Raw genomic sequence first — 21,656 nt, 5'->3', positions numbered from 1 at the left:
GCACTCGGCATTCTTCCGAAGTCAAATGTTCGATATGTACCTGTTGCACTGACTTGGTTCCAAACAGTTATAATGTGGAGGTGCTGGTGTTGGACTAGGATAGACAAAGTCAGAAGTCACATGACATCAGGTTATAATCTGACAGGTTTATTTGAAATCACACAAGCTTTGGGAGTGCAGTCCCTTCATCAGGTGCGGTCAGGGAGGTAAACACACAGACACACAATTGATAAGCAGACAGATCAAAACATCCTACAAATGGTGTGAGTGGAGTGTCAGATAATAAGTCTTCATCCAGGATGTTTGTTTGTTTGCAGATATTTTGTTGAAGAAACACACAACTTGTCGTTAGAGTCAGTGTGGTATCTTATAAATTCCTGCTTTTGAAATAAAGGTTAAAACTCTAAGACAGATTCTGAACACAAGCCTCGAAACTACAAGTCAGAGTCTGACCTGAGATGTCACCTTTTGTACATTCCTGTTGCGCTGCCTGATTATCATGACAACACAGCACTGACATGGACTTTATAAACGCTTTACTTGCCTCTAACACTCTTGGTCACCTGTTTCGAGTTATTATCTGACACTCCACTCACGCCAATTCTATGATCTTTTGATCTCTCTGCTTATAAGCTGTGTCTCTCTGTCGTCACCTCACTAACTGCACCTGATGAAGGGGCTGCACTCCAAAAGCTTGTGTGATTTCAAATGAACCTGTTGGACGACAAGCTGGTGTCATGTGACTTCTGACTTCAAACAGTTATAGAATGTGTTTTCAATCCTACCGTGACTTGACAATAAGTCAACTTCTTAAAATTTATAAAATGAGAATGTCAAGTGAAGTATGTCTAACCTTGAGCGTTTAAAAAAGGAAATATTACAACCACAGTCCAGTCAGACAGTAAAGACAGAAGGAATGATTTCATCGACTGTGTCTGACACCACACAATTAATCCCCCTGATGGAAGAAAGGTTGGCTGCGTTCTCTTTCTTCACGAACGTCCAGCTAATACCACCTTACTACTGCTTGTTTTATTCATCTCATGTTCCATCTAATTCCTTGCAGTCTTGGTCAAACCTTCATGTAATTTATTCAAATTTTCAATGAAATAAATTTAACTTTATATTCCACAATTTTAACATCTCCTTTAAAGGTTTGAACAGTTCAGTTCGTACAGTGCACATCTTGTGTTATTAACTGGAGAACATGGTGGAAAAATCAAGATATATTGACAAGTAAACAAATGGCTAACTTCTGTTTCCTTGTCAGTAATGCCTTTTGAACAGAACATGAAGTTGCGCAACTATGTAGAGATAACAATTTAAAACTGGGAAGACCACTTTGTGGTCCCCACACCAATCCCTATTCACTAACTACTGATTGCATTACTCCGCCTTGGCAACAATGTAATATTACGCTTGTCTCAGCACAACCTTGGCATCTTGTTTATCCCATGATGAACGTCCGACCACACATTCATGCAATCCCTGAAGCTGTCTCTTTACATCTTTTCAATTCTGCCTACCTGTCTCTTGTGTTGGCTCATTAGCAGTGAAACCTTCACCTGGAACTACTTCACTTCTGGACCTGACAATTCCAATGCATTCCCTGTTGGAGTCCCACATTTGCCCATTGAAAACTTGACGTCGTCTAAAACTCCACTGCCCGAGTCTCACCTTGAACCAAATCCTCTTCTCTGTACTTTCTACCTGACTGATACTATTAACAGTAATTTTATTAAATTCTCATTTTTGTTTACAAATCGTTCCTTGGCTATGCCTATCTATTTTCGTAATCTCCACCAGTCCAACTATACTTCAGGATATCTGCACTCGTCTAATTATGTCCTCTTGCCCACTCTTGATTTTAAACGGCCCACTACTAGTTGCCAAACATTTAATTGTGTCGGCTTCAAACCCAAGAAGAGACTTCCTACACCTTCAGCGAGCAAACTCACATCCCGAACCTCAACCCGAGCAACAAATCTTCTCAAAACTCGCTAACTTCCTACACATCTTAGCCTCTGTACGTTTTCTCTTTTAAGGCACTTTTTAAAACAATCCTCTTTCATCAAGCTCTTGACCGTCAGAACTAACAACTTAATAAGGCTCAGTTGTATTCTGGGATCGTGAATACTCCTTTCAGACGCCTTCAAAGTTTCCCTCCATTAAAGAGATTTTATAAGTGGTTCAAGTCATTGCCAAGCAGAGGGGGACGAATTGGGGAGTTACTTCAAAGAGCTATGATATGCCAAACGACCTCCTTCCACACTGGCCAACTCTGATTCTACAAAAACAAAAATGATTTTCAGACTTGGGAAGATCCCTCAAAAATGTCACATCTAACCAGCTTATGGGCAGAGTCGAGCTGCTGAGATGATAGACCAGGATTTAGGGGTACCAGGAGTGATAATATGCTGAACACAATCAAATTTTGAGGTTGTAGAATGATGTGGTCTTCATCATTTTTGACACTTGGACCATTTTCCTTCCTTTCCACAGAACAAGTCAAATAGCGGCAGCACAATGTTGCATGGCCGCTCAAGCCTGCTCCACCGTCGATGATGATTGTGGCTGGTCTTCCACATCAATTAAACTTTTGCTCATATCTCATCCTCTTCTCAAAACATCGATCTATTCACGTGTAGTATCCCTCTCGCGAACTTCATGAGAATTCATTCCAATCACTGAACTCCTAACGCTGACCCACCCCAGGTCAAAAAATTCAGCTGAGATCAGGAACTGATTTCGCCTGTATGGCTGAGCTGGCTTTTAAAAAGTTTGCCGGTGAGAGAGTCCCAGTGAGAAACATTCATTAAAAAAAAATAATTGCATGGATTGCTCTCCAATCCTAAACTCTATTCAAATTCAGTTGGTTTGTGATGCAGACTGATGCCCTGCAGAGAGGGCTCAATTGCCATACCAGTGAGCTTACCACAAAGGGTCTTCGCCTCAACCGCTCTACTTGACTGAGGCGTGGTGATCTTCAGGTTAAATCATAACCAGTTGTCTCTCTCTAAGGAGTCGCCAAATGGCGTGCTAAGACTTTACCTTTAACCCTGATAACATGGCAACAAGCAGATAACTCAGCTGATGTCACTGACTAATAGAATCCTCAATTATACTGATATTCATGTTGTGATATCATCAGAAGGCATGCTCAACTAACTTTTAATTTGCAAATTCAGTTAACAACCATTCAATCAATATTACTGAATACTCATATTACTGATCGTCTCGATACAACATTCTGGTTACATCTGTTCATTAGTGAAGTGTAATGTAATTGCACTTACTGTGGTTTTATCAATGTGATCCTACAATGAGTCAATAAGCAGGTCACCCACAGGTTGCCAATCAGTGTGGAACCCCTCAGCTGTTATCACATGAGCCTCAAGATCATCCAGCGCTTTCTGCAGTTCTTGAAGTTTCTCCAACGCCTTTTCCACCTGTTTCTGCCAGTTGCTCGCACGGGTTTTCAATTGCTCCCAATTTTCCTTCACTTCTGTTGACTGTTTGCGGACAGCTTTGGCAATTCTCTGGGCTCTCTCTTCCGGGGTAGGTTCTGGAAATATGAAGTGCAAATAATTTATCAACTGTTCATGATTTTGATCGATAGATTTTCTTTCTAATCCCCTTTCCTTTAAAAGGTCTCTCTGGACTTTCTCCTGAAATTGGGATAAATAAGACTGAAGCACATCAATGATAAATTCTGTAATTAGCTAGCAGGTCGTGGAGCCATGAACAGAGAATCACAGAGAACCAATACAAAGCCAAATAAAATTCCGCAGATATTTGAAATTTGTCACTACCAAGGAAGCTTTAAAAAAGGAAAAGGATTAGTGACTAAATGGGTACAATTCTCAACAAAAGATTTGAAAAATCCTTTCAGTGTATCTTTCGTAGCTATGAGACAAACATCCAACACAAACCAACTTTCATCTTTCAGGACTGGCAAGTTAGAATGATAAACCCAAAGTCTACCCTGCATAGTTCGCTCTAGAACTCACTTAATGAGGTTGTTAAGAGATGTAGAGATAACAAAGTGTGCAGCTGGATGAACACAGCAGGCCAAGCAGCATCTGAGGAGCACAAAAGCTGACATGTTGGGCCGAGACCTTTCATCAGAAAAGGGGGAGGGGGAGAGAGTTCTGAAATAAATAGTGAGAGAGGGGGAGGCGGATCAAAGATGGACAGAGGAGAAGATAGGTGGAGAGGAGACAGACAAGTTAAAGAGGTGGGGATGGAGCCAGCAGAGGTGAATGTAGGTGGGGAGGTAGGGAGGGGAGAGGTCAGTCCGGGGAGGACGAACAGGTCTCCGGGGCGGGAAGAGGTCAGGAGGCAGGAAATGGGGGTGGGGTTTGAGGTGGCAGGATGGGATAGGTGGGCTGGTTTTGGGATGCGGGAAGGGGAGGGGTGATTTTGAAGCTTGTGAAGTCCACATTGATACCATGGAGTGCAGGGTTCCCAAGCGCAATATGAGGTGCTGCTCCTGCAACCTTCAGGGGGCATCGTTGTGGCACTGCAGGAGGCCCAGGATGGACATGTTACCTGAGGATTGGTAGGGAGAGTCGAAACAGTTCACGACTGGGAGGTGCAGTTCTTTAGTGCAAACTGAGCACAGGCGAAGCGGTCCCCAAACCTGTTTGGTTTCCCCGATGTTGAGGGGGCCACAATGGCAACAGTGGATACAGTCTACCACATTAGCAGATGTGCAGGTAAACATCTGTTTGATGAGGAAATTCTTCCTGGGGCCTGGGATGGGGGGGAGGTATCGGGACCAGTGAATTTTAAACGTTTTGATGACAACATTTATGGATATGCAGGGAAAAGTGCTGGGTGTCGGGAGTGCTAGAGGGGAGTGTGGAGCGGATAAGGGGGTCACCTAAGGGTGGTGGGAAAAACGTCTTTGGTGGTGGGGTCGGATTGCGGATGGCAGAAGGGTCGGAGGACGACGCATTGAATCCAGATGTTGGTGGGGTGGTACGTGAGGGCGACGAGGACACTGTTTTGGTAGTTATTATGGGGTGCGGGTGAGAGGGATGAGTTGTGGGAAACGCGGGTGACACGGTCGAGGGCGTTTTTGACCACTGAGGAGGGGGAAGTTCCGGTCCTTGAACAACCCTCAACAGTTTCTCTTTCAATTCCTCCCACTTCCTACAGACAAAGGGGGTGGCCAGGGTAGCCACATGGGCCCAAGCGATGCCTGCCTCTTTGTAGGTTACATGGAACGCTCCCTCTTCCGTACCTACACTGGCCCTCAACCCCACCTCTTCCTCCGTTACATCGATGGCCGTATCGGCACCGCCTCGTGTTCCCACAACGGGCTCTAACAGTTCATCCACTTCACCAACACCTTCCTCCCGAACTTGAAGTTAACCTGGACAATCTCTGATCCCTCTCTCTCCTCCCTGGACCACTCTATTTCCAACCACTGAGAAACAAATATCCATTTCAACTCCACCAATTCCCACAGCTACCAAGATTACACCTCCTCTCACCATATTCCTGCAACAATTCATCCCCTATTCCCCATTCCTTTGCCTCTGCATCTGCACTCCCAGGATGAGGTATTCTATTCCTGTATATCTCAGATGTCCTCATTTTTCAAGGACCACAACTTGCCCCGCTCTGTGGTTGATAACGCCCTCGACCGTGTCTCCAGCATTTCCTGCAACAAATCCCTCTCACCCCACCCCGCAACAACAACCAAAACAAAGTCTCCCTCGTCCTAACGTACCACCCCAACAACCTCCGGATACAACGCATCATCCTTCGAAACTTTCAGATTCTCTGGGAGGCTACGGAGGAGGTGGCGGAGCCTTTGGCCTTGATCTTTGAATCCTCATCGTCTACAGGTTTAGTACCAGAAGGCTAGAGGGTTGCAAATGCTGTGCCCTTGTTCAAAGAGGGCAGGAGAGATGACCCAGGTAATTATAAACCCAGTGAGCCTTCCGTCTGTTGCAGGAAAAGTTTTGGAAAGGATTATAAGGGATCGGATTTATAATCATCGAGCAAGCACCAATTTGATGAAAGTCAACATGGATTTGTCACGGGCAGGTCGTGTCTCACAAGCCTCATTGAGTAATTTTGGAAGGTGACCAAGCACGTGGATGAGGGTCGGGCAGTTGACGTGGTGGACATGGACTTCAGTGAAGCCTTCGATAAGGTTCCACATGGTAGGCTATTGGAGAAAACATGGAGACATGGGATTGAGGGAGATTTAGCAGGTTGGATGAGAAACTGGCTTTGGCTAAGGAGGCAACCAGTGGTGGTTGATAGAAAATTTTCAGCCTGGAGTCTGGTTACTACTGGTTTGTCTCAAGGATCTGTTTTGGGACCACTGCTGTTTGTCATTTTTATAAATGACTTGGACGGAGGCATTGGTAGATCGGTTAGTAAGTTTGCAGATGACACTCAAGTCGGTGGAGTGGTGGACAATGTGGAAGAATGTTGCAGGTGACAGGTAGACTTGGATGAACTGCAGAATTGGGCGGAAAGGTGGCAGATGGAGTTCAATGCGGATAAATGTGAGGTGATTCACTTTGGGATGAATAATAGGAAGGCAGAATATTGGGTCAATGGAAAGATTCTTGGTAGTGTTGCTGTGCAGAGGGTGTCCATCTATGTCGATCCCTGAAAATTGCCATCCAGGTTGATAGTGCTGTGAAGGCGGCTTCCGGTGTTTTAGGTTTTATTGGCAGTGGGATTGAGATCCAGAGCAACTGTCCAAAAAACTGGTGCGGTCTCATTTGGAATAGTGCGTACAGTTCTGGTCGCCCCATTACAGGAAGGATGTGGAAGCATTGGAAAAGGTGCAGAGGAGATGTTGCCTGGTCCGGAGCGAAGGTCTTCTGAAGAAAGGCTGAGGGACTTGGGTCTGTACTCATTGGAGAGAAGGTGGTTCAGAGGGGATTTAATAGAGACATACAAGATGATCAGTGGATGAGACAGGGTGGACAGTGTGGGTCTTTTTCCGAGGATGATGACGTCAGCTTCTATGAGGGGGCCCAGCTAAACAGTGAGGGATAATAGATTTGAGATAGATATCAGAGGCAGGTTCTTTACTCAGAGAGTTCTAAGGATGTGGAACCCCCTGCCTGCCAATGCAGTGAGCTCAGCCACATTAGGGGCATTTCAACAGTCCTCGGATAAGCATATGGATGATAATGGGATCGTGTAGGGGGATGGGCTTAGATTAGTTCACTGGTCCATCCACATCATCGCAATGAGCAAAAAAGCACACCGTTGTCTCTACTTCACAGGAGGCTAAGGCAATTGCGTGTGCCCACAAGGGCAACTTTCATTGATGTACCACAGAAAGCATCCTATCTGGATGCATATCACAGCACGGTTCCTCTAGCAAAACAATCCCTAATTATTATGGCTCCTGCCTTTCTTCTTCCAGGCAGAATTGGTTCTGCTTTGTCATAACTAATATGGGAGAAAATCCACGCTCAGTCTAAGTTAATTCTTCCAACATTTCAGATACCATGGAATACTGAGCAATGAGTTGGTGTGTGAGAAAAAGGGAGAGAGAGAGAGAGAGAGGGAGAGGGAGAGAGAGAGAGAGAGAGAGAGAGAGAGAGAGAAAGCCAGAGAGGTTGGGGGGTGGGGGAGGGAGAGACAGCGCGAGAGAGAGAGAGACAGCGCGAGAGAGAGAGAGACAGCACGAGAGAGAGAGAGACAGCGCGAGAGAGAGAGAGACAGCGCGAGAGAGAGAGAGACAGCGCGAAAGAGAGAGAGACAGCGCGAGAGAGAGAGAGACAGCGCGAGAGAGAGAGAGACAGCGCGAGAGAGAGAGAGACAGCGCGAGAGAGAGAGACAGCGCGAGAGAGAGAGACAGCGCGAGAGAGAGAGACAGCGCGAGAGAGAGAGAGAGACAGCGCGAGAGAGAGAGAGACAGCGCGAGAGAGAGAGAGACAGCGCGAGAGAGAGAGAGACAGCGCGAGAGAGAGAGAGAGAGACAGCGCGAGAGAGAGAGACAGCGCGAGAGAGAGAGACAGCGCGAGAGAGAGAGAGAGCGAGACAGAGAGAGAGAGAGCGAGACAGAGAGAGAGAGAGCGAGACAGAGAGAGAGAGAGGGAGACAGAGAGATGGGCGATGAGGGAGAGAGGGAGAGACAGACAGACAGAATAAGTGACAGAATGTGAGTGTGTGAGCGCCTGCATCAGACACTGAGAGAGATGTTGCTGAGGTGGAGATAGTTGAGAGTGTCGATCACCAACAATCTCTCCTCGTCCACCCAGATCGTCGCAATGGGCAAAAAAGCACACCAAATGTCTCTATTTCCCCAGCAGGCTAAGGTAATTTGGAGTGTCCGCAAGGTCAACTTTCATTCATGTACCAGAGAAAGCATCCTATTTGGATGCATGTCACAGCATGGTTTGGCAACAGCTCTTCCTGAGACCACAAGAAACTGCAGAGTCATGAACACAGCATAGTCCATCATGCAAACCAGCCTTCCATTCGTTGATTCCACCTCTACTTCCCGCTGCCTCGGGAAAGAAACTGACATAATCAAAGGCCCTTCTCACCCCACAATTACACTCTCTTCTCCCTTTTTCTGAAGGGAAGATGTAAAAAAAGTTTGTATACATGCGTGAAAAGATTCAAGAACAGCTTCTTCACCGCTGTTATTGGACATCTGAATAGGACACTGAAAAGCTTAAATCTAATTTTGATCTTGCTCTCTGTGCATCTTCTCTGTAGCTGTCACTATGTTCCGTTTCACGAATGCGCCTTGTTTGATATCACCTGTCTGTACTGCATGCAGAAGAAAACTTATCACTGTACCTGGGCACATGTGACAATGATGACTCAAATCAAGATAATAAAATGTGAGGCTGGATGAACACAGCAGGCCAAGCAGCATCTCAGGAGCACAAAAGCTGACGTTTCGGGCCAAGACCCTTCATCAGAGATGCTGCTTGGCCTGCTGTGTTCATCCAGCCTCACATTTTATTATCTTGGATTCTCCAGCATCTGCAGCTCCCATTATCTCTGACTCAAATCAAATTGACTGTGTGCAAGAGAGAGGTGAGCATATGATTGTGCTCAAGTGTGCAAAGACAGTGCATGAAAGTGTGTGTGTGCGCACGACAGAATGTATGTGCCAGTGACTGTGCTTGAGAGTGTGTGAAAGGGAGTTAGCACAAGAAGGGAGTGTTGCAGCATGCATGAGGGAGTGAGTGTGTCTGTAAGTGTGAGTGAGCTTGACAGCAAGTGAATTTGCAAACCTAAGTGTGTGAGGGAGAGATTTGTGGTAGTATGTGTGTACTTGAGAGTGAGAGCATTGGCAAAAGATCCTGCGACAGTGCATGCAAGTATGCCACAGAATGTGTGCAAGACCGTGTACGACTGTGTGACGGTATGGAGTATGAATGAGTGAGAATGTGACAGAGTGTGTTCGTGAGAGACTGTGTTCCTGACTTTTTTTTGTGTGTGTGTAGTGTGTTTGTGCATGAGGGACAGAATATGCATGTGCAACATCGTGTGACTGTGAACCTCTGTTGGTGCCTGTGAGTGAAGTGATGGGGGAGAACAGGGAGAGGAGAGATAAAGACAGAGAGAGAGAGAGACAGAGAGAGAGAGACAGAGAGAGAGAGAGAGAGAGAGAGAGAGAGAGAGAGAGAGAGGGAGAGAGAGAGAGAGAGAGCGCATGAGAGAGAGAGAGAGAGAGCGCATGAGAGAGAGAGAGAGCGCATGAGAGAGAGAGAGTGCATGAGAGAGAGATGAGATGAGGAATTAGAAATGATGGGTGGTCAATACCTGGAGGAAAAAAAGAACAGTGTGTGAGTGTTAAGAGAAGCCGCTGGATGTAATATGGAGGCTATTGTTTTTTTTATTGTACTAAACGAAAAGCAAGTGTCACCTCTCAGTGTTAGGGGACAGGAGATGTGCATTAGAGAAGGAGATATCGTCAGCCTTGTCAGAGACAGCAGACAAGTTGCAAATGCATAGAAACTGACATTAAAGCTTTCTTACCAATGTGTAAAGAGGTGAGACAAATATGACGAGTCAATATTGTACCTTTGCGCTCAGGAAAATCATGGAATCATGAATCAGAGAACCCTTACAGTGTGGAAACAGGTCGGTCAGCCCAACATGTCCACACTGCCCCTCACAGCATCCCACCCAGACCCATCCACCTATAACTCACCTAACCTACACATCACTGAACACCTTGGGAAATTTAGCATGGCCAATCCACCGACCTTGCACATCTTTTGACTGTGGGAGCAAACTCGAGCACCCGGAGAAAACCCATGCAGGCACATGGAGAATGTGCAAACTCCACACAGAAAGTCACCAAAGGGTGGAATTGAGACAGTGGTGTTAACCAGAACCACTGTGCTCTATATTATGCGAATTCAGCTGCAAGCATTTTTTTTTAAAGAAGGGAAACTTACCATTGTCACAGGATGAGAGTGGTTTCAATCTTCTATCAGCTTTGAGAACCTTATCCATATCTGCCTTCACAAGGGCAAGGTGATGGTAATGGTGTGAGACCGGTTAGTATGCAGCAGCTCGCCGTGCAAAACATTAACGGCACTTACATTGCTTTTTTCCTAGGGGCAGAACAGAAAGACAAGAAAATGAAAAAAATCCTGAAATCTTTCTCCAATTTCAATCTCAAAGGGACCATCCGTTCCTCAAAAGTCATAACCAAACTGAACATGGGCCTCCTGCAGTGCCACAAATGATGCCACCCCAAAGTTGCAGGAACAGCAACTCATATTCCGCTTGGGAACCCTGCAGCACAATGGACATGGCTGACAGCTCTGTCAACCACGAATGCAAAGAATGCTCAGTTGAGCAAGAATGCAGACATGTCGGAATCCCTCCAGCAGAAGATGATATCATTAGAACAAATGGATCTGTCTGGACAGTCCTGTTTGTAGATTTTGGGAAGTAAGACTCTATTGTTTGTCATCAAGGATATGGTTGAGTGATCATATTCAGACTGAAGAGACCAAGAATGTGAGGCTGGAGAACGGGTGCAGAACCATGCCTCTCGGAATTCCTGTGCGTGTCTCTGCTTGGCTTGGGCGACTACGGTTACCTTGTCGCAGTGTCCTCTGAGAGGCGTGATTCTCCACCCATAATGCAACCAACAAACAGATACAATTGGACCCCCACATACAAACCCATACAGATCAAAACCGGAAATGACAGTACTCATGGTAACAGACTGGACAGTGTCAATTCCAGACAGAGTAGAATAACATCGTTTCATTGGAGGCTGTACCCATGATGTCACCGATCATGGTGACGAAACGTCTGAATGAGAAGAAGCCAGCTCGGCGAGCAAGTTCACAACCTCAATCAGAGAACTGGCTGTTTTGAACTACCTTGTTCAAGAGTTTCAGTTTTGATTTTGAATGTTAAATCTCGCTCCCACATAGGGATGGAGGATGACTGTTAACAGCTGCATTCTAACTAATTCATATCGAATCATTATTGTTTTGACCAGTCTTCGGGTCAGGCTCCCTCGGTGACTGAGTCTCCCAAATTGTTAAGTTCCCTCGTGAAAGACTCCCCTTCTTTACACACCCAACTAGATCTACCTCAGTTGGTACGAATTAAGCTGATTAAAAAGGATCTTTGTCTTGTGGATACCTTCCTATGTTTCAGAAGGAGTCAAGATAACTCAGGGTGACACGGTGACTCAGTAGTTAGTAACGCTACCTCACAGCACCAGGGACCTGAGTTCCATTCCAGCCTCCGATGACTGTCTGTGTGGAGTTTGCACATTCTCCCCTTGTCTGTGTGGGTTTCTGCTGGGTGCTCTGGTTTCCTCCCACAGTCCAGAGATGTGCAGGTTGGGTGGATTGGCAATGCTGAATTACCCACAGTGCCCACGGATGTCGAGGTTAGGTACATTAGCCATGGGAAATGCAGGCTGACAGGGATAGAGTAGGGGAATGGGGATGGGTCTAGGTGGGATGCTCTTTGGAGGCTTGCTGTGGGCTTGTTGAACTGAGTGGCCTGTTTCCACACTGGGGATTCTATAAAACTAGCTTCTCCTGAACTCGTGAGAGAGTGAGTTTTATCAATTGCTAAATGCAAGAAGTCATAAGGCACCACAAATATGAACAAGTTAGAAACAAGAAATTAGCTCAAAAACCATAAAAGTTAAGAGGGATACGGATACTTCAGCCTTTGGATTGTTTGTGAAGAATAGAAAGTGGGATGTTGTGGCCACTAAGTTGGGCGATGCCCGGAATGTTGATATGAATTCAGCAGTTAATTTTGAGATTCTTGTTGAAATTCTTTTGACCTTGTTTCCCTTTTGACATTGCCCAGGCTTGCAGAGCTCAGAGCAAGAGATTTTCTTTTCTTCTTACCTGCAGCATAGGGCGATGAAACGGCTGTCCCAGAGCCGTAACCTCCGCAACTCCTGAGACCACACGAGCACATTCGCCCAGGAATACACACGGACTGATACGAAAGAACTATCGGGATAACAATACTCAGCGTGGTACTGGAAAAGACAGCATGTACAAACAGAAAACAGCTGTAAATAGTGTCAAGAGGTGAAATCAAGTGATAAAGCTAAATTCATGGCTCTTTGCTTGCGTGCTCATTGTATTCAGAACAAAATCAACAAATTAATAGCACATTTCTAGGTTGACGGGCATGATTTTATAGCTATTACAAAGACATGGTTACAAGGAGATCAACACTGGAGCTAAGTGCGCAGGGCTATACGGCATTCCAAAAAGACAGGCAGGAGGGAAAGTGACTGTAAGCAAAGAAATTAGTATGAGAGCAAGAAACGATCTTGGATCGGAAGATCTAGAATCCAATTTTATTTATTTGTTAATGGGAGGAGGACATCCCGAGCTACGCAGTGTTTATTGTCCATCCCTAATTGCCCAGGGGACAGTTCAAAGTCAATCATATTGCTGTGGGTCTGCAGTCACATGTAGGCCAGATCATGTAAGGGTGGCAGTTTCCTTCCCGAAAGCACATCAGTGAACCAGGTGAGTTTTTCTGACATTTGGCAATCAATTCATGGTCATCATTATATTCTTAATTCATGATTTTCTTTTATATTGAATTCAAATTCCACCATCTGCTGTGCTGGGATTTGAACACAGGTCCCCAGAATGTTATCTCAGTCTCTGAATTAACAGTCCAGCAATAATACCTCTCGGCCATTTCCTCCCCCATCGTGGAACAAGAAAGCCTGTAGCTGACTCCCACTTGGGAAAAACAGTGAAGCAGGAGCTTCTTAAATGGGCGATCGCATCTCCTTACATTTTAAGACAGCCATGGATAATCAGGACCTTGTGGGAAGGGACGAAATTGGGGGAGGGAAAATTACATCAGTGTTAGGTAGGAGCTGAGCAGTATTAATTGGGAGGAGCTTTTATTGAACAAGTCAACATTTGATACGTGGGAGTTATTTAAAGACCTACTGATCAGCGTTCAGAACTGGCCTATTCCAGGGAAGGAGGAATGACAAGGATGGCAATCTGAGGACGTATGGACATAAGAAATAAAACAGGAGTAGGCCATCTGTCTCTTCCAGCTCGTTCCGCTGATCTTTTTTGCGGACTCAGCTCCACTTACCCTCCCATTCACCATAACCCTCAATTCCTTTCCTGTTCAAAGATCTATCTGTTTTGGCTTTCAAAACATTCAACAAGGGAACCTCAACTGTTTCAGTGGGCAGAGAATTCCACAGATTCACAACCCTTTGGATGAAGAAGCTCATCTTCAACTCAGTTTTAAATCTGTTCACACTTATTTTGAGGCTGTGCCCCCGAGTTGGAATTTCGCCCATCAGTGGAAACAATTTCCGATCCATTTGTTTCATAATTTTAAAAGTTTCTATTAGATCACCCCTCATTCTTCTAAATTCCAGTGACTGCAATCCGAGTCTACTCAATCTCTCCCCATACAGCAACATTTTTAATTCTGGAATCAACCTCGTGAACCTCCTTCGCACCCCCTCCAGTGCCAGTACATCCTTTCTCAAGTGAGGAGACTAAAACTGTACAAACTACTCCACACCAAGCCTCACCAGCACCCTATACAACTGTAGCATACCCTCCCGATTTTTAAACTGCATCACTCTCGCAATGAAGGACACTGTTCCATTTGCTGTCTCAATTACCAGCCGCATCTGCAAACTACCTGATTCAGACACAAGGCTGCCCAGCTCCCTCTGCGGAGCAGCATGCTACAATTTTTCACCATTTAAGCAAGACTCCATTTTTCCATAATTGCTACCAAAATGGATGCCCTCACATCTCCCATCATTGGACTCCATCTGCTAGACCCTTGTCCATTCACTTAAACTTTCTGCATCCTTCCGCAGATTTTCATTGTCCTCTTCAGACTTTACTCTCTCACTCATTTTAGTGTCATCTGTGAACATAGAAAAATACAGTGCAGAACAGGTCCTTCAGCCCTCGATGTTGCGCCAACCTGTGAACTAATCTAAGCCCGTTCCCTCACACTATCCCATCATCATCTATATGCTTATCCAAGGACTGTTCAAATGCCCTGAATGTGGCTGAGTTAACTGCATTGACAGGCAGGGCATTCCACGCCCTTTCCACTCTCTGGGTAAAGAACCTGCCTCTGACATCTGTCTTTAATCCATCACCCCTCAATTTGTAGCTGAGCCCCCTCGTCCAAGCCAACATCATCATCCTAGGAAAAAGACTCTTACCGTCCACCCTGACTCATCTTTCTCTGATCGTCTTGTATGTTTCTATTAAAGGCCCTCTTAGCCTTCTTCTCCCCAATGAGGACAGACTCGAGTCGCTCAGCCTTCTCTCATAAGACCTTCACTCCAGACCAGGCAACATCCTGGTAAATCTCCTTTGCTCCTTTTCCAATGCTTCCGAATTCGTCCTGCAATGGAGCGACCAGAACAGGTCGCACGAGCGTTTTGTGCAGTTGCAGCATGACATCACGGCTCTGGAACTCAATCCCTCTACCAATAAAGTCGAACACACCGTATGCCTTCTTCACAGCACTATCAACATGGGTGGCAACTTTCAGAGATCTATGTACATGGACGCCAAGGTCCCTCTGCACATCCGCACTACCAAGAATCTTTCCATTGGCCCAGTATTGTACCTTCCTATTATTCCTCCCAAAGCGAAACACCTCACATTGAACTCCATTTGCCACCTTTCCGCCCAATTTTGCACTTTATCCAAGTCTCCCTGCAACATGCGACATTCTTCCACATGGTCCACCACTCCACCGACTTTCGTGTCATTTGCAAACTTACTAACCCATCCACCTCTGCCTGCGTCCGAGTCATTTTTAAAAATGACAAACGGCAGTGGGCCAAAAACAGATCCTTGAGGCACACCACTAGTAACCGGACTCCAGGCTGAATATTTTCCATCAAACACCACTGGTTGCCTTTTTACCGAAAGCCAGTTTCTAATCCAAACTGCTAAATCTCCCTCAATCACATGGCTCCGTATTTTCTCCAATAGCCTACCATGTGGAACCTTATCAAAGGCTTTACTGAAGTCCACGTACACATCGTCAACTGGCCTTCTCTCATCCACATGCTTGGTCACCTCCTCAAAATCTCCATGAGGTTTGTGAGACACGACCTGCCCTTGACAAATCCATGTTGACAATCTCCAATCAAATTGTTGCTTCCGAGATGATTATAAACCTGATCTCTTATAACCCTTTCCAAAACTTTTCCTGCAACGGACCTAAGGCTCACTGGCTGTAATTGCCTGGCTCATCTCTACTGCCCTTCTTGAACAAGGGCACAACATTTGCAATCCTCCAGTCCTCTGGTGTTAAACCTGCAGACAATGAGGACTCAAAGATCAAAGCCAAGGGCTCCGCCACCTCCTCCTGAGCTTTCCAGAGAATTCTCGGAAAAATCCTCTCAGGCCCAGGGGATTTATCTAGCTTCACACCTTCTAGAATTGATAACATCTCCTCCTTACTAACCTGAATCCTTTCAAGTCTAATAGCACGTATCTCAGTCGTCTCCTCGACGATATTCTCCTCTTCCTCAGTGAAAACAGATGAGAAATATTCATTTAGCACCTCTCCGATCTCTACCCGGTCCACACACAACTTCCCACTTCTGTCTTTGATTGGCCCTATTCCTCCCCCAGTCATCCTTATATTCCTCACATACCTTGAGAAAACTTTACGGATCTCCTTTATTCTACCTGCGAATGACTGCTCAGGACCCCTCCTTGCTCTTCTTAACTCTCTCTTTAAATCCTTCCTTGCTCATCTGTAACTCTCCATCGCATCAACTGATGCATCTCATCTCAACATCACATAAGCCTCGCTCTTCTGCTTAACGCGAGATACAATTTCTTTCGTAAACCACGGTTCCCCTACCTTATCACTGACCCCTACCTGACAGGGACGTACCTATCAAGGACACACAATATCTGTTACTTAAACCAGCTCCCCATTTCGATTGTCCCCATCCCTTGCATTTTGCTACCCCATTCTTTGCCTCCTAAGTCTTGTCCAATTATAATTGCCTTCCCCCATCTGTAAGTCTTGCCCTGTGGCATGTTCCTCTCCCACTCCATCGCTAAACTAAACGTAACCGAATTATGGTCACTCTCTCCAAAGTGCTCATCTACCACAAAATCAAACACCTGGCCTGGTTCACTGTCAAGTACCAGATCCAGTGTGGCCTCCCCTCTTGTCGGCCCTTCGACGTAGCGTGTCGGGAAACGCTCCTGCGTGCATTGGACGAAAACTCATCCATCCGACGTATGAGAGTTACAGCATTTCCAGTCAATGCTTAGGAAGTTAAAGTCTCCCATAATGACCACCCTGTTCCTTTCACTCCTGCCCAGAATCATTTTGCCAATCCTCTCCTTCAGATCCCTGGAACTTTGCAGAGGCCTATTCACAAGCTCCCAACAGTGAGGCCTCTCCTCTCCTATTTCTGACATCAGCCCATCCCACCTCAGTCGACCAGTCCTCCTCAAAAGTTTTTTCAGCCTCCATTATACTGTCCTCGACAAACAAAGCCACACCTCCCCCTTTTTTCCCACCTTACCTGATCTTACTCAAAGATCTGAACCCTGGAACCTGCAACATCCATTCCTGACCCTGCTCTATCCATGTCTCCGTAATGGCCACAACATCGAAGCCCCAGGTACCTATCCATGCTGCAAGCTCACCTCGCTTATTCCGGATACTCCTGGCAGTCAAGTAGACACACTTCAATTCAGCTTGCTGTTTGCCAGCACACTCCTGTGACACTGAGATCCTGTCCATGTCCTCTCTATTCTCTTTCTCCTGTGTACTGAAACTACACCAGTTTCCCATCCCCTTGCTAAGCTAGTTTAAACCCACCCGAACAGCACTAGCAAATTTCCCGCCCAGGATATTAGTGCCCCTCTGGTTCAAGTGGAGACCGTCCTGTTTGTCGAGGTCCCACCTTCCCCAGAATGAGCCCCAATTGTCCATGTACCTGAAGCCCTCCCACCTGCAGCATCCCTGCAGCCACGTGTTCAGCTGAAATCTCTCCCTGTTCTTTGCCTCGCTATCACTTGGCACGGGTAACAAACCAGAGATAACCACTCCGTTTGTTTGAGCTCTCAGCTTCCAGCGGAGCTCCCTGAAATCCTGCCTGACGTCCCTATCCCTCTTTCTACCTATGTCGTTGGTACCTGTGTGGACCATGGCTTGGGGCTGGTCACCCTCTCCCTTCAGGACCCCAAAGACACTATCCGAGACAACACGGACCCTAGCACCTGGAGGCAATGCACCAATCGTGAGTCTCTTCGGTTCCAAACAAGCCTTCTATCTGTCCCTCTAACTATTCAGTCCCCAATGACTAACACTCTCCTCCTATACCCCCTTCCCTTCGTTGCAAGGGCGACAGACTCTGTGCCAGAGACCTGCACCCCAGTCAGTATTGAGGTAATGCCTCATCGTAAGGAGGTCAGAATTGACGGAGTGGCAGATATTTAGAGGGTCAGTACTGAGGCAGTGCACAACCGTCAGAGGGTCAGTACTTCAGGAGAACCCCATTATCAGAAGGTCAACACGAATGGAGAGTCACATCGTCAATGGTTCAATCCTGAGGAACACTTCATTATCATGGGGTCAGTCCTGAGGCAGTGCTTCATTTTCAGAGGGTCAGTATTAAGGTTTAGAATTGAGGGAGTGCTATCTGATTATGTCACTCTGACAATGAGGCACTGCCTCAGGAATGAGCCTCTGACAATGAGGCACTTTCTCACTTCTGAATCTCTGACAAAGGAAGCATTCCCTCAGTGCAAACCGTCTGTCTGGACCCGATGTCAATGAGGCACTCGCTGAGTACTGACCCTCTGACAAAGTTCCAATAGCTTACTACTGACCTTCTAATCATGTGCCCCCTACCCCATTTCTAAATCTGTTACATTGAGGGCACTGCCTCAGAACTGACACACTGGCTATGAGGCAGTCCGTAAAGACTGACCCGCTGATCATGAGGCTGTCCCTCAGTTAATGACCCTCTAAATATGAGGCACTCCCGTAATTCTGACCGTCAGGAGCTACCTCAATGTTGACTCACTGATATAGAGGCACGGCCTCAGAATTGACATGCTGACGATGGGGCACTTGCTCAGGACAGACCCTCTGATAGAGCTGCAGGTTTGATATTAGAGCAGTGATGCACCGCGAGCAGGTCAGTATTAAGGGAGTGCCACACAGTCAGTGGACCAATATTCGGGGAGTGCCACACTGTCAGAGGATCACTCTTAATGGAGTGCTGCACTTGTGGTGAGTGAGTACTGAGGCAGTGCAGCACTGCAAAGGGTCAGTAATGAGAGAAAGCTCCATTTTCAGAGGGTTAGCACAGAGGAAGTGCTTAATCAGAGAGTTATTTCAGAGAGAGTGCTGTATTGTCAGAGTTTCGCACTGAGGGAGTATCACACAATCAGAGGTCCAATATTAAGGAAACAATGCACTGTTGGAGGGTTGATATAAAGGGAGGGCTGCACTGTCAGAGGGTTAATGATGTGGGAGTGCTGAAATATCACCGAATCAGTCCTGAGAAGTGCTGCACATTCAGAGAGTTCGTGCTGAGGGAGTGGTCTAATGTGAAAAGATTCATATCAAGGGGCACTGCCGAAGGATCAGGAGTGCAATACTGTCAGAAAAACAATATTGAGGGAGTTCTGCTGTGTCAGTGGGTCAATATTACAGGATTGCTACACGATCCACGTATCAATGTCAGACAGTCAGTCCTGAGGGAGTGCTGCACTGTTGGAGGGCCAATATTGAGTGTGTGCGACACTCAAGAGGATCATTTTGTTGGACTTGTGCACTGTCAGAAGTTCAATTGTAAGCAAGTGCCACACTGGTAGCGGGTTAATATTATGGGAGTGCTGCACTGTCAGACGGTCAAAGATGAGGGAAAGCTCATCATCTGACAGGGCATCACTCCCTTCAGACGAACCCTCAGGCGGTGCAGCACTCCAACAAGTTAGTTTCAGAGGCATCTTGTCCCATCAAATTGACCCTCTGAGACAGGAGCATGCACTAAATATCGACCCTCTCACAATGCTGACTGCCTTAATATAGGCCCTCTGGCAGGGCGGCTCCCTTTCAGTACACACCTTCCGACAGCACAGCACTCTCCCATCATTGACCCTCTGACAGTGCAGTACTCTCTTAATACTGAATGTGTCACACTGCACAACTCCATTAAAATTGACCCAAGCAATCCATGAATATTTGCCCACTGACAGTGCAGCTCTTCCTCAGTTCTGACTCTCTGACAGTGCAGCACTCCCCGAAATACTGTCAGAGGGTCAATACTGAGAGAATGCTGCACTGTCAGAGTCAGCTCCCTGCAGTCCTATCAGATGTTCAGTATTAAAGGTATGCCGCATTGGGAGTGCGTGAGCGTCAGTGAATTCTGCACTGCAAGAGGGTCAACAATGAGGAAGAACTGCAATGTCAATGTAACAGGGTCAGAACCGAGTGCCTCACAATCAGAGGGTCAGGATTGAGGTCAGAATTGAGACAGTTACGCAGGATTAGAGTGTCAGTGCTGTGGTCGAGTAGCACTCAGAGGGTCAGTACCGAGGGAAAGCTTCATTGTCAATGGATCACTTCTGAGGCTGTGCTACTTTGTCAGAGGGCCGTACGAATGCGGTGCCTCATTGTAATGCGATAAGAATTGAGGGAATCGCACAATCGGAGGATCAGTACTGAGGTCCTGCAGCACTATCAGCAGAGGGTCACTACTGATGGAGTGCCTTGTTGTTAGAGGGTCAGTGCTGAGGGAGTGCATCGTTGTCAAAGGATCAAATTGAGATGATGCCTCATTTTAATATGGTCAGTTTGAGGTAGTGCAACACTGTCAGGGGGCCAGGAGTACTGAGGAAGTGCTGAAAATCCCCATGATTAAGGGAAGACCCTCATGTTTAAAATGTCAAAACAGAGAGAGGGCATAATGGCCAGAGGGTCAGTTCTGAGTTTGTACCTTGTTGCCAGGCGGCTAGTTATGAGGGAATACCGAATCTCTGGGAGTGGCTAATCTGTCAGAGTCAGGACTTGAGGGACTGCTGACCGTCTCTCAGTGCTGTAATTCCCCAGCACTGACCCGCTGGCACACTCTTACTGTTGACCCTCTCAGAGGGCAGTTTCCCTTTGGACTGACTCCCCTCAGTGTAGCACTCCCTCATTGCTAACCCAACTCTGTGTAGCATACCATTAATATTGACCCTCTGACAGTGTGATGACTCACTGTTCTGACAGTGCAGTTCTCCCTCAGTAGTGACACTCTGACAGTGCAGCACTTGCTAAAAATTGGCCTTCCGACAGTGTGGAGCTCACTCATTGATGACACTGACAATGCAGCACTCCCTCAGTACTTACTCTGCAACACTTCAGCACGTGCTCATCATTGACCCTCTGACAGTATTGCAGTCACTTAATATTGAGCCTCAGTCCTGGAGCACTGTCTGAAGATTGACCTCCTGACAGTGAAGCTCTCCCTTAATATTGACCCTCTGAGAGGGTGACTTTCTCTCAGTGCTGACCCTTCAGTGGTGTCGCATGACTTACCACTTTCCCATCACCACCTTATGCTACCGCACCCACCCCCCCCCACCGCATCAACATCATCTTTCTGAAATTGTTGCATTCCCTGAATTTTAACACTCTGATAATGCAGAATTCCTTCATTATTGACCCAATGAGAACATAGCAGACCCTTCTTCTTGACGCTCTGACAGTGCAGTGCTCCCTGAAAACTGGCCCTCCCTCAGTGCAGCACTCCCGTAGTAAAGAGCTCCCCGGCCTGACCCCTATTCAGTGCTGAGCTGCACTCAGTGCTGAACCCCCCCACCCCGAGTGCTGACCTCCCGTAAGCTGAACCACTACAGCGCTGCACTCCCTCATTGTTGACCGGCCACTGAGTGCACATCCCCGCTTAGTGCAGCTCTCCCACTGTGCTGGCTCCCCCTCAGTGCTAACAACCCACAGTGCAGTACCCCCTCAGTGCTGACCACTTTCAATTCTGATACCGCACTCCTTGTCAAGGAGACAGAATCAAGGCAGTGCGACAGGATTAGAGTGTCAGTGCTGTGGTACAGTAGTACTCTGAGGGTCAGTACACAGGGAAAGATTCATTGTCAATGGGTCAGTTCTGAGGCTGTGCTACTTTGTCAGAG

The 21,656-nt window shown here is 46.6% G+C and overlaps 1 protein-coding gene across 1 annotated transcript in view; it reads right to left on the bottom strand.

Annotated features, from left to right (window-relative positions):
- Window positions 1-21,656, bottom strand: part of LOC132206755 (uncharacterized) — a 184,450-nt gene that overhangs the window by 6,883 nt on the left and 155,911 nt on the right. Inside the window, exons 8-10 of the mRNA XM_059641708.1 lie at window positions 12,351-12,487; window positions 10,413-10,571; window positions 3,297-3,565 (exon numbers count right to left, since the gene is read on the bottom strand). Coding sequence (XP_059497691.1) covers window positions 10,556-10,571; window positions 12,351-12,487 — 153 coding nt within the window. The 3' untranslated portion in view covers window positions 3,297-3,565; window positions 10,413-10,555. The remainder of the gene's footprint in view (window positions 1-3,296; window positions 3,566-10,412; window positions 10,572-12,350; window positions 12,488-21,656) is intronic.

The sequence above is a fragment of the Stegostoma tigrinum genome, chromosome 43, assembly GCF_030684315.1.
Source record: "Stegostoma tigrinum isolate sSteTig4 chromosome 43, sSteTig4.hap1, whole genome shotgun sequence".
Classification (NCBI taxonomy): Eukaryota; Metazoa; Chordata; class Chondrichthyes; order Orectolobiformes; family Stegostomatidae; genus Stegostoma; species Stegostoma tigrinum.
This window is presented reverse-complemented; position numbering and strand designations above follow the sequence as displayed.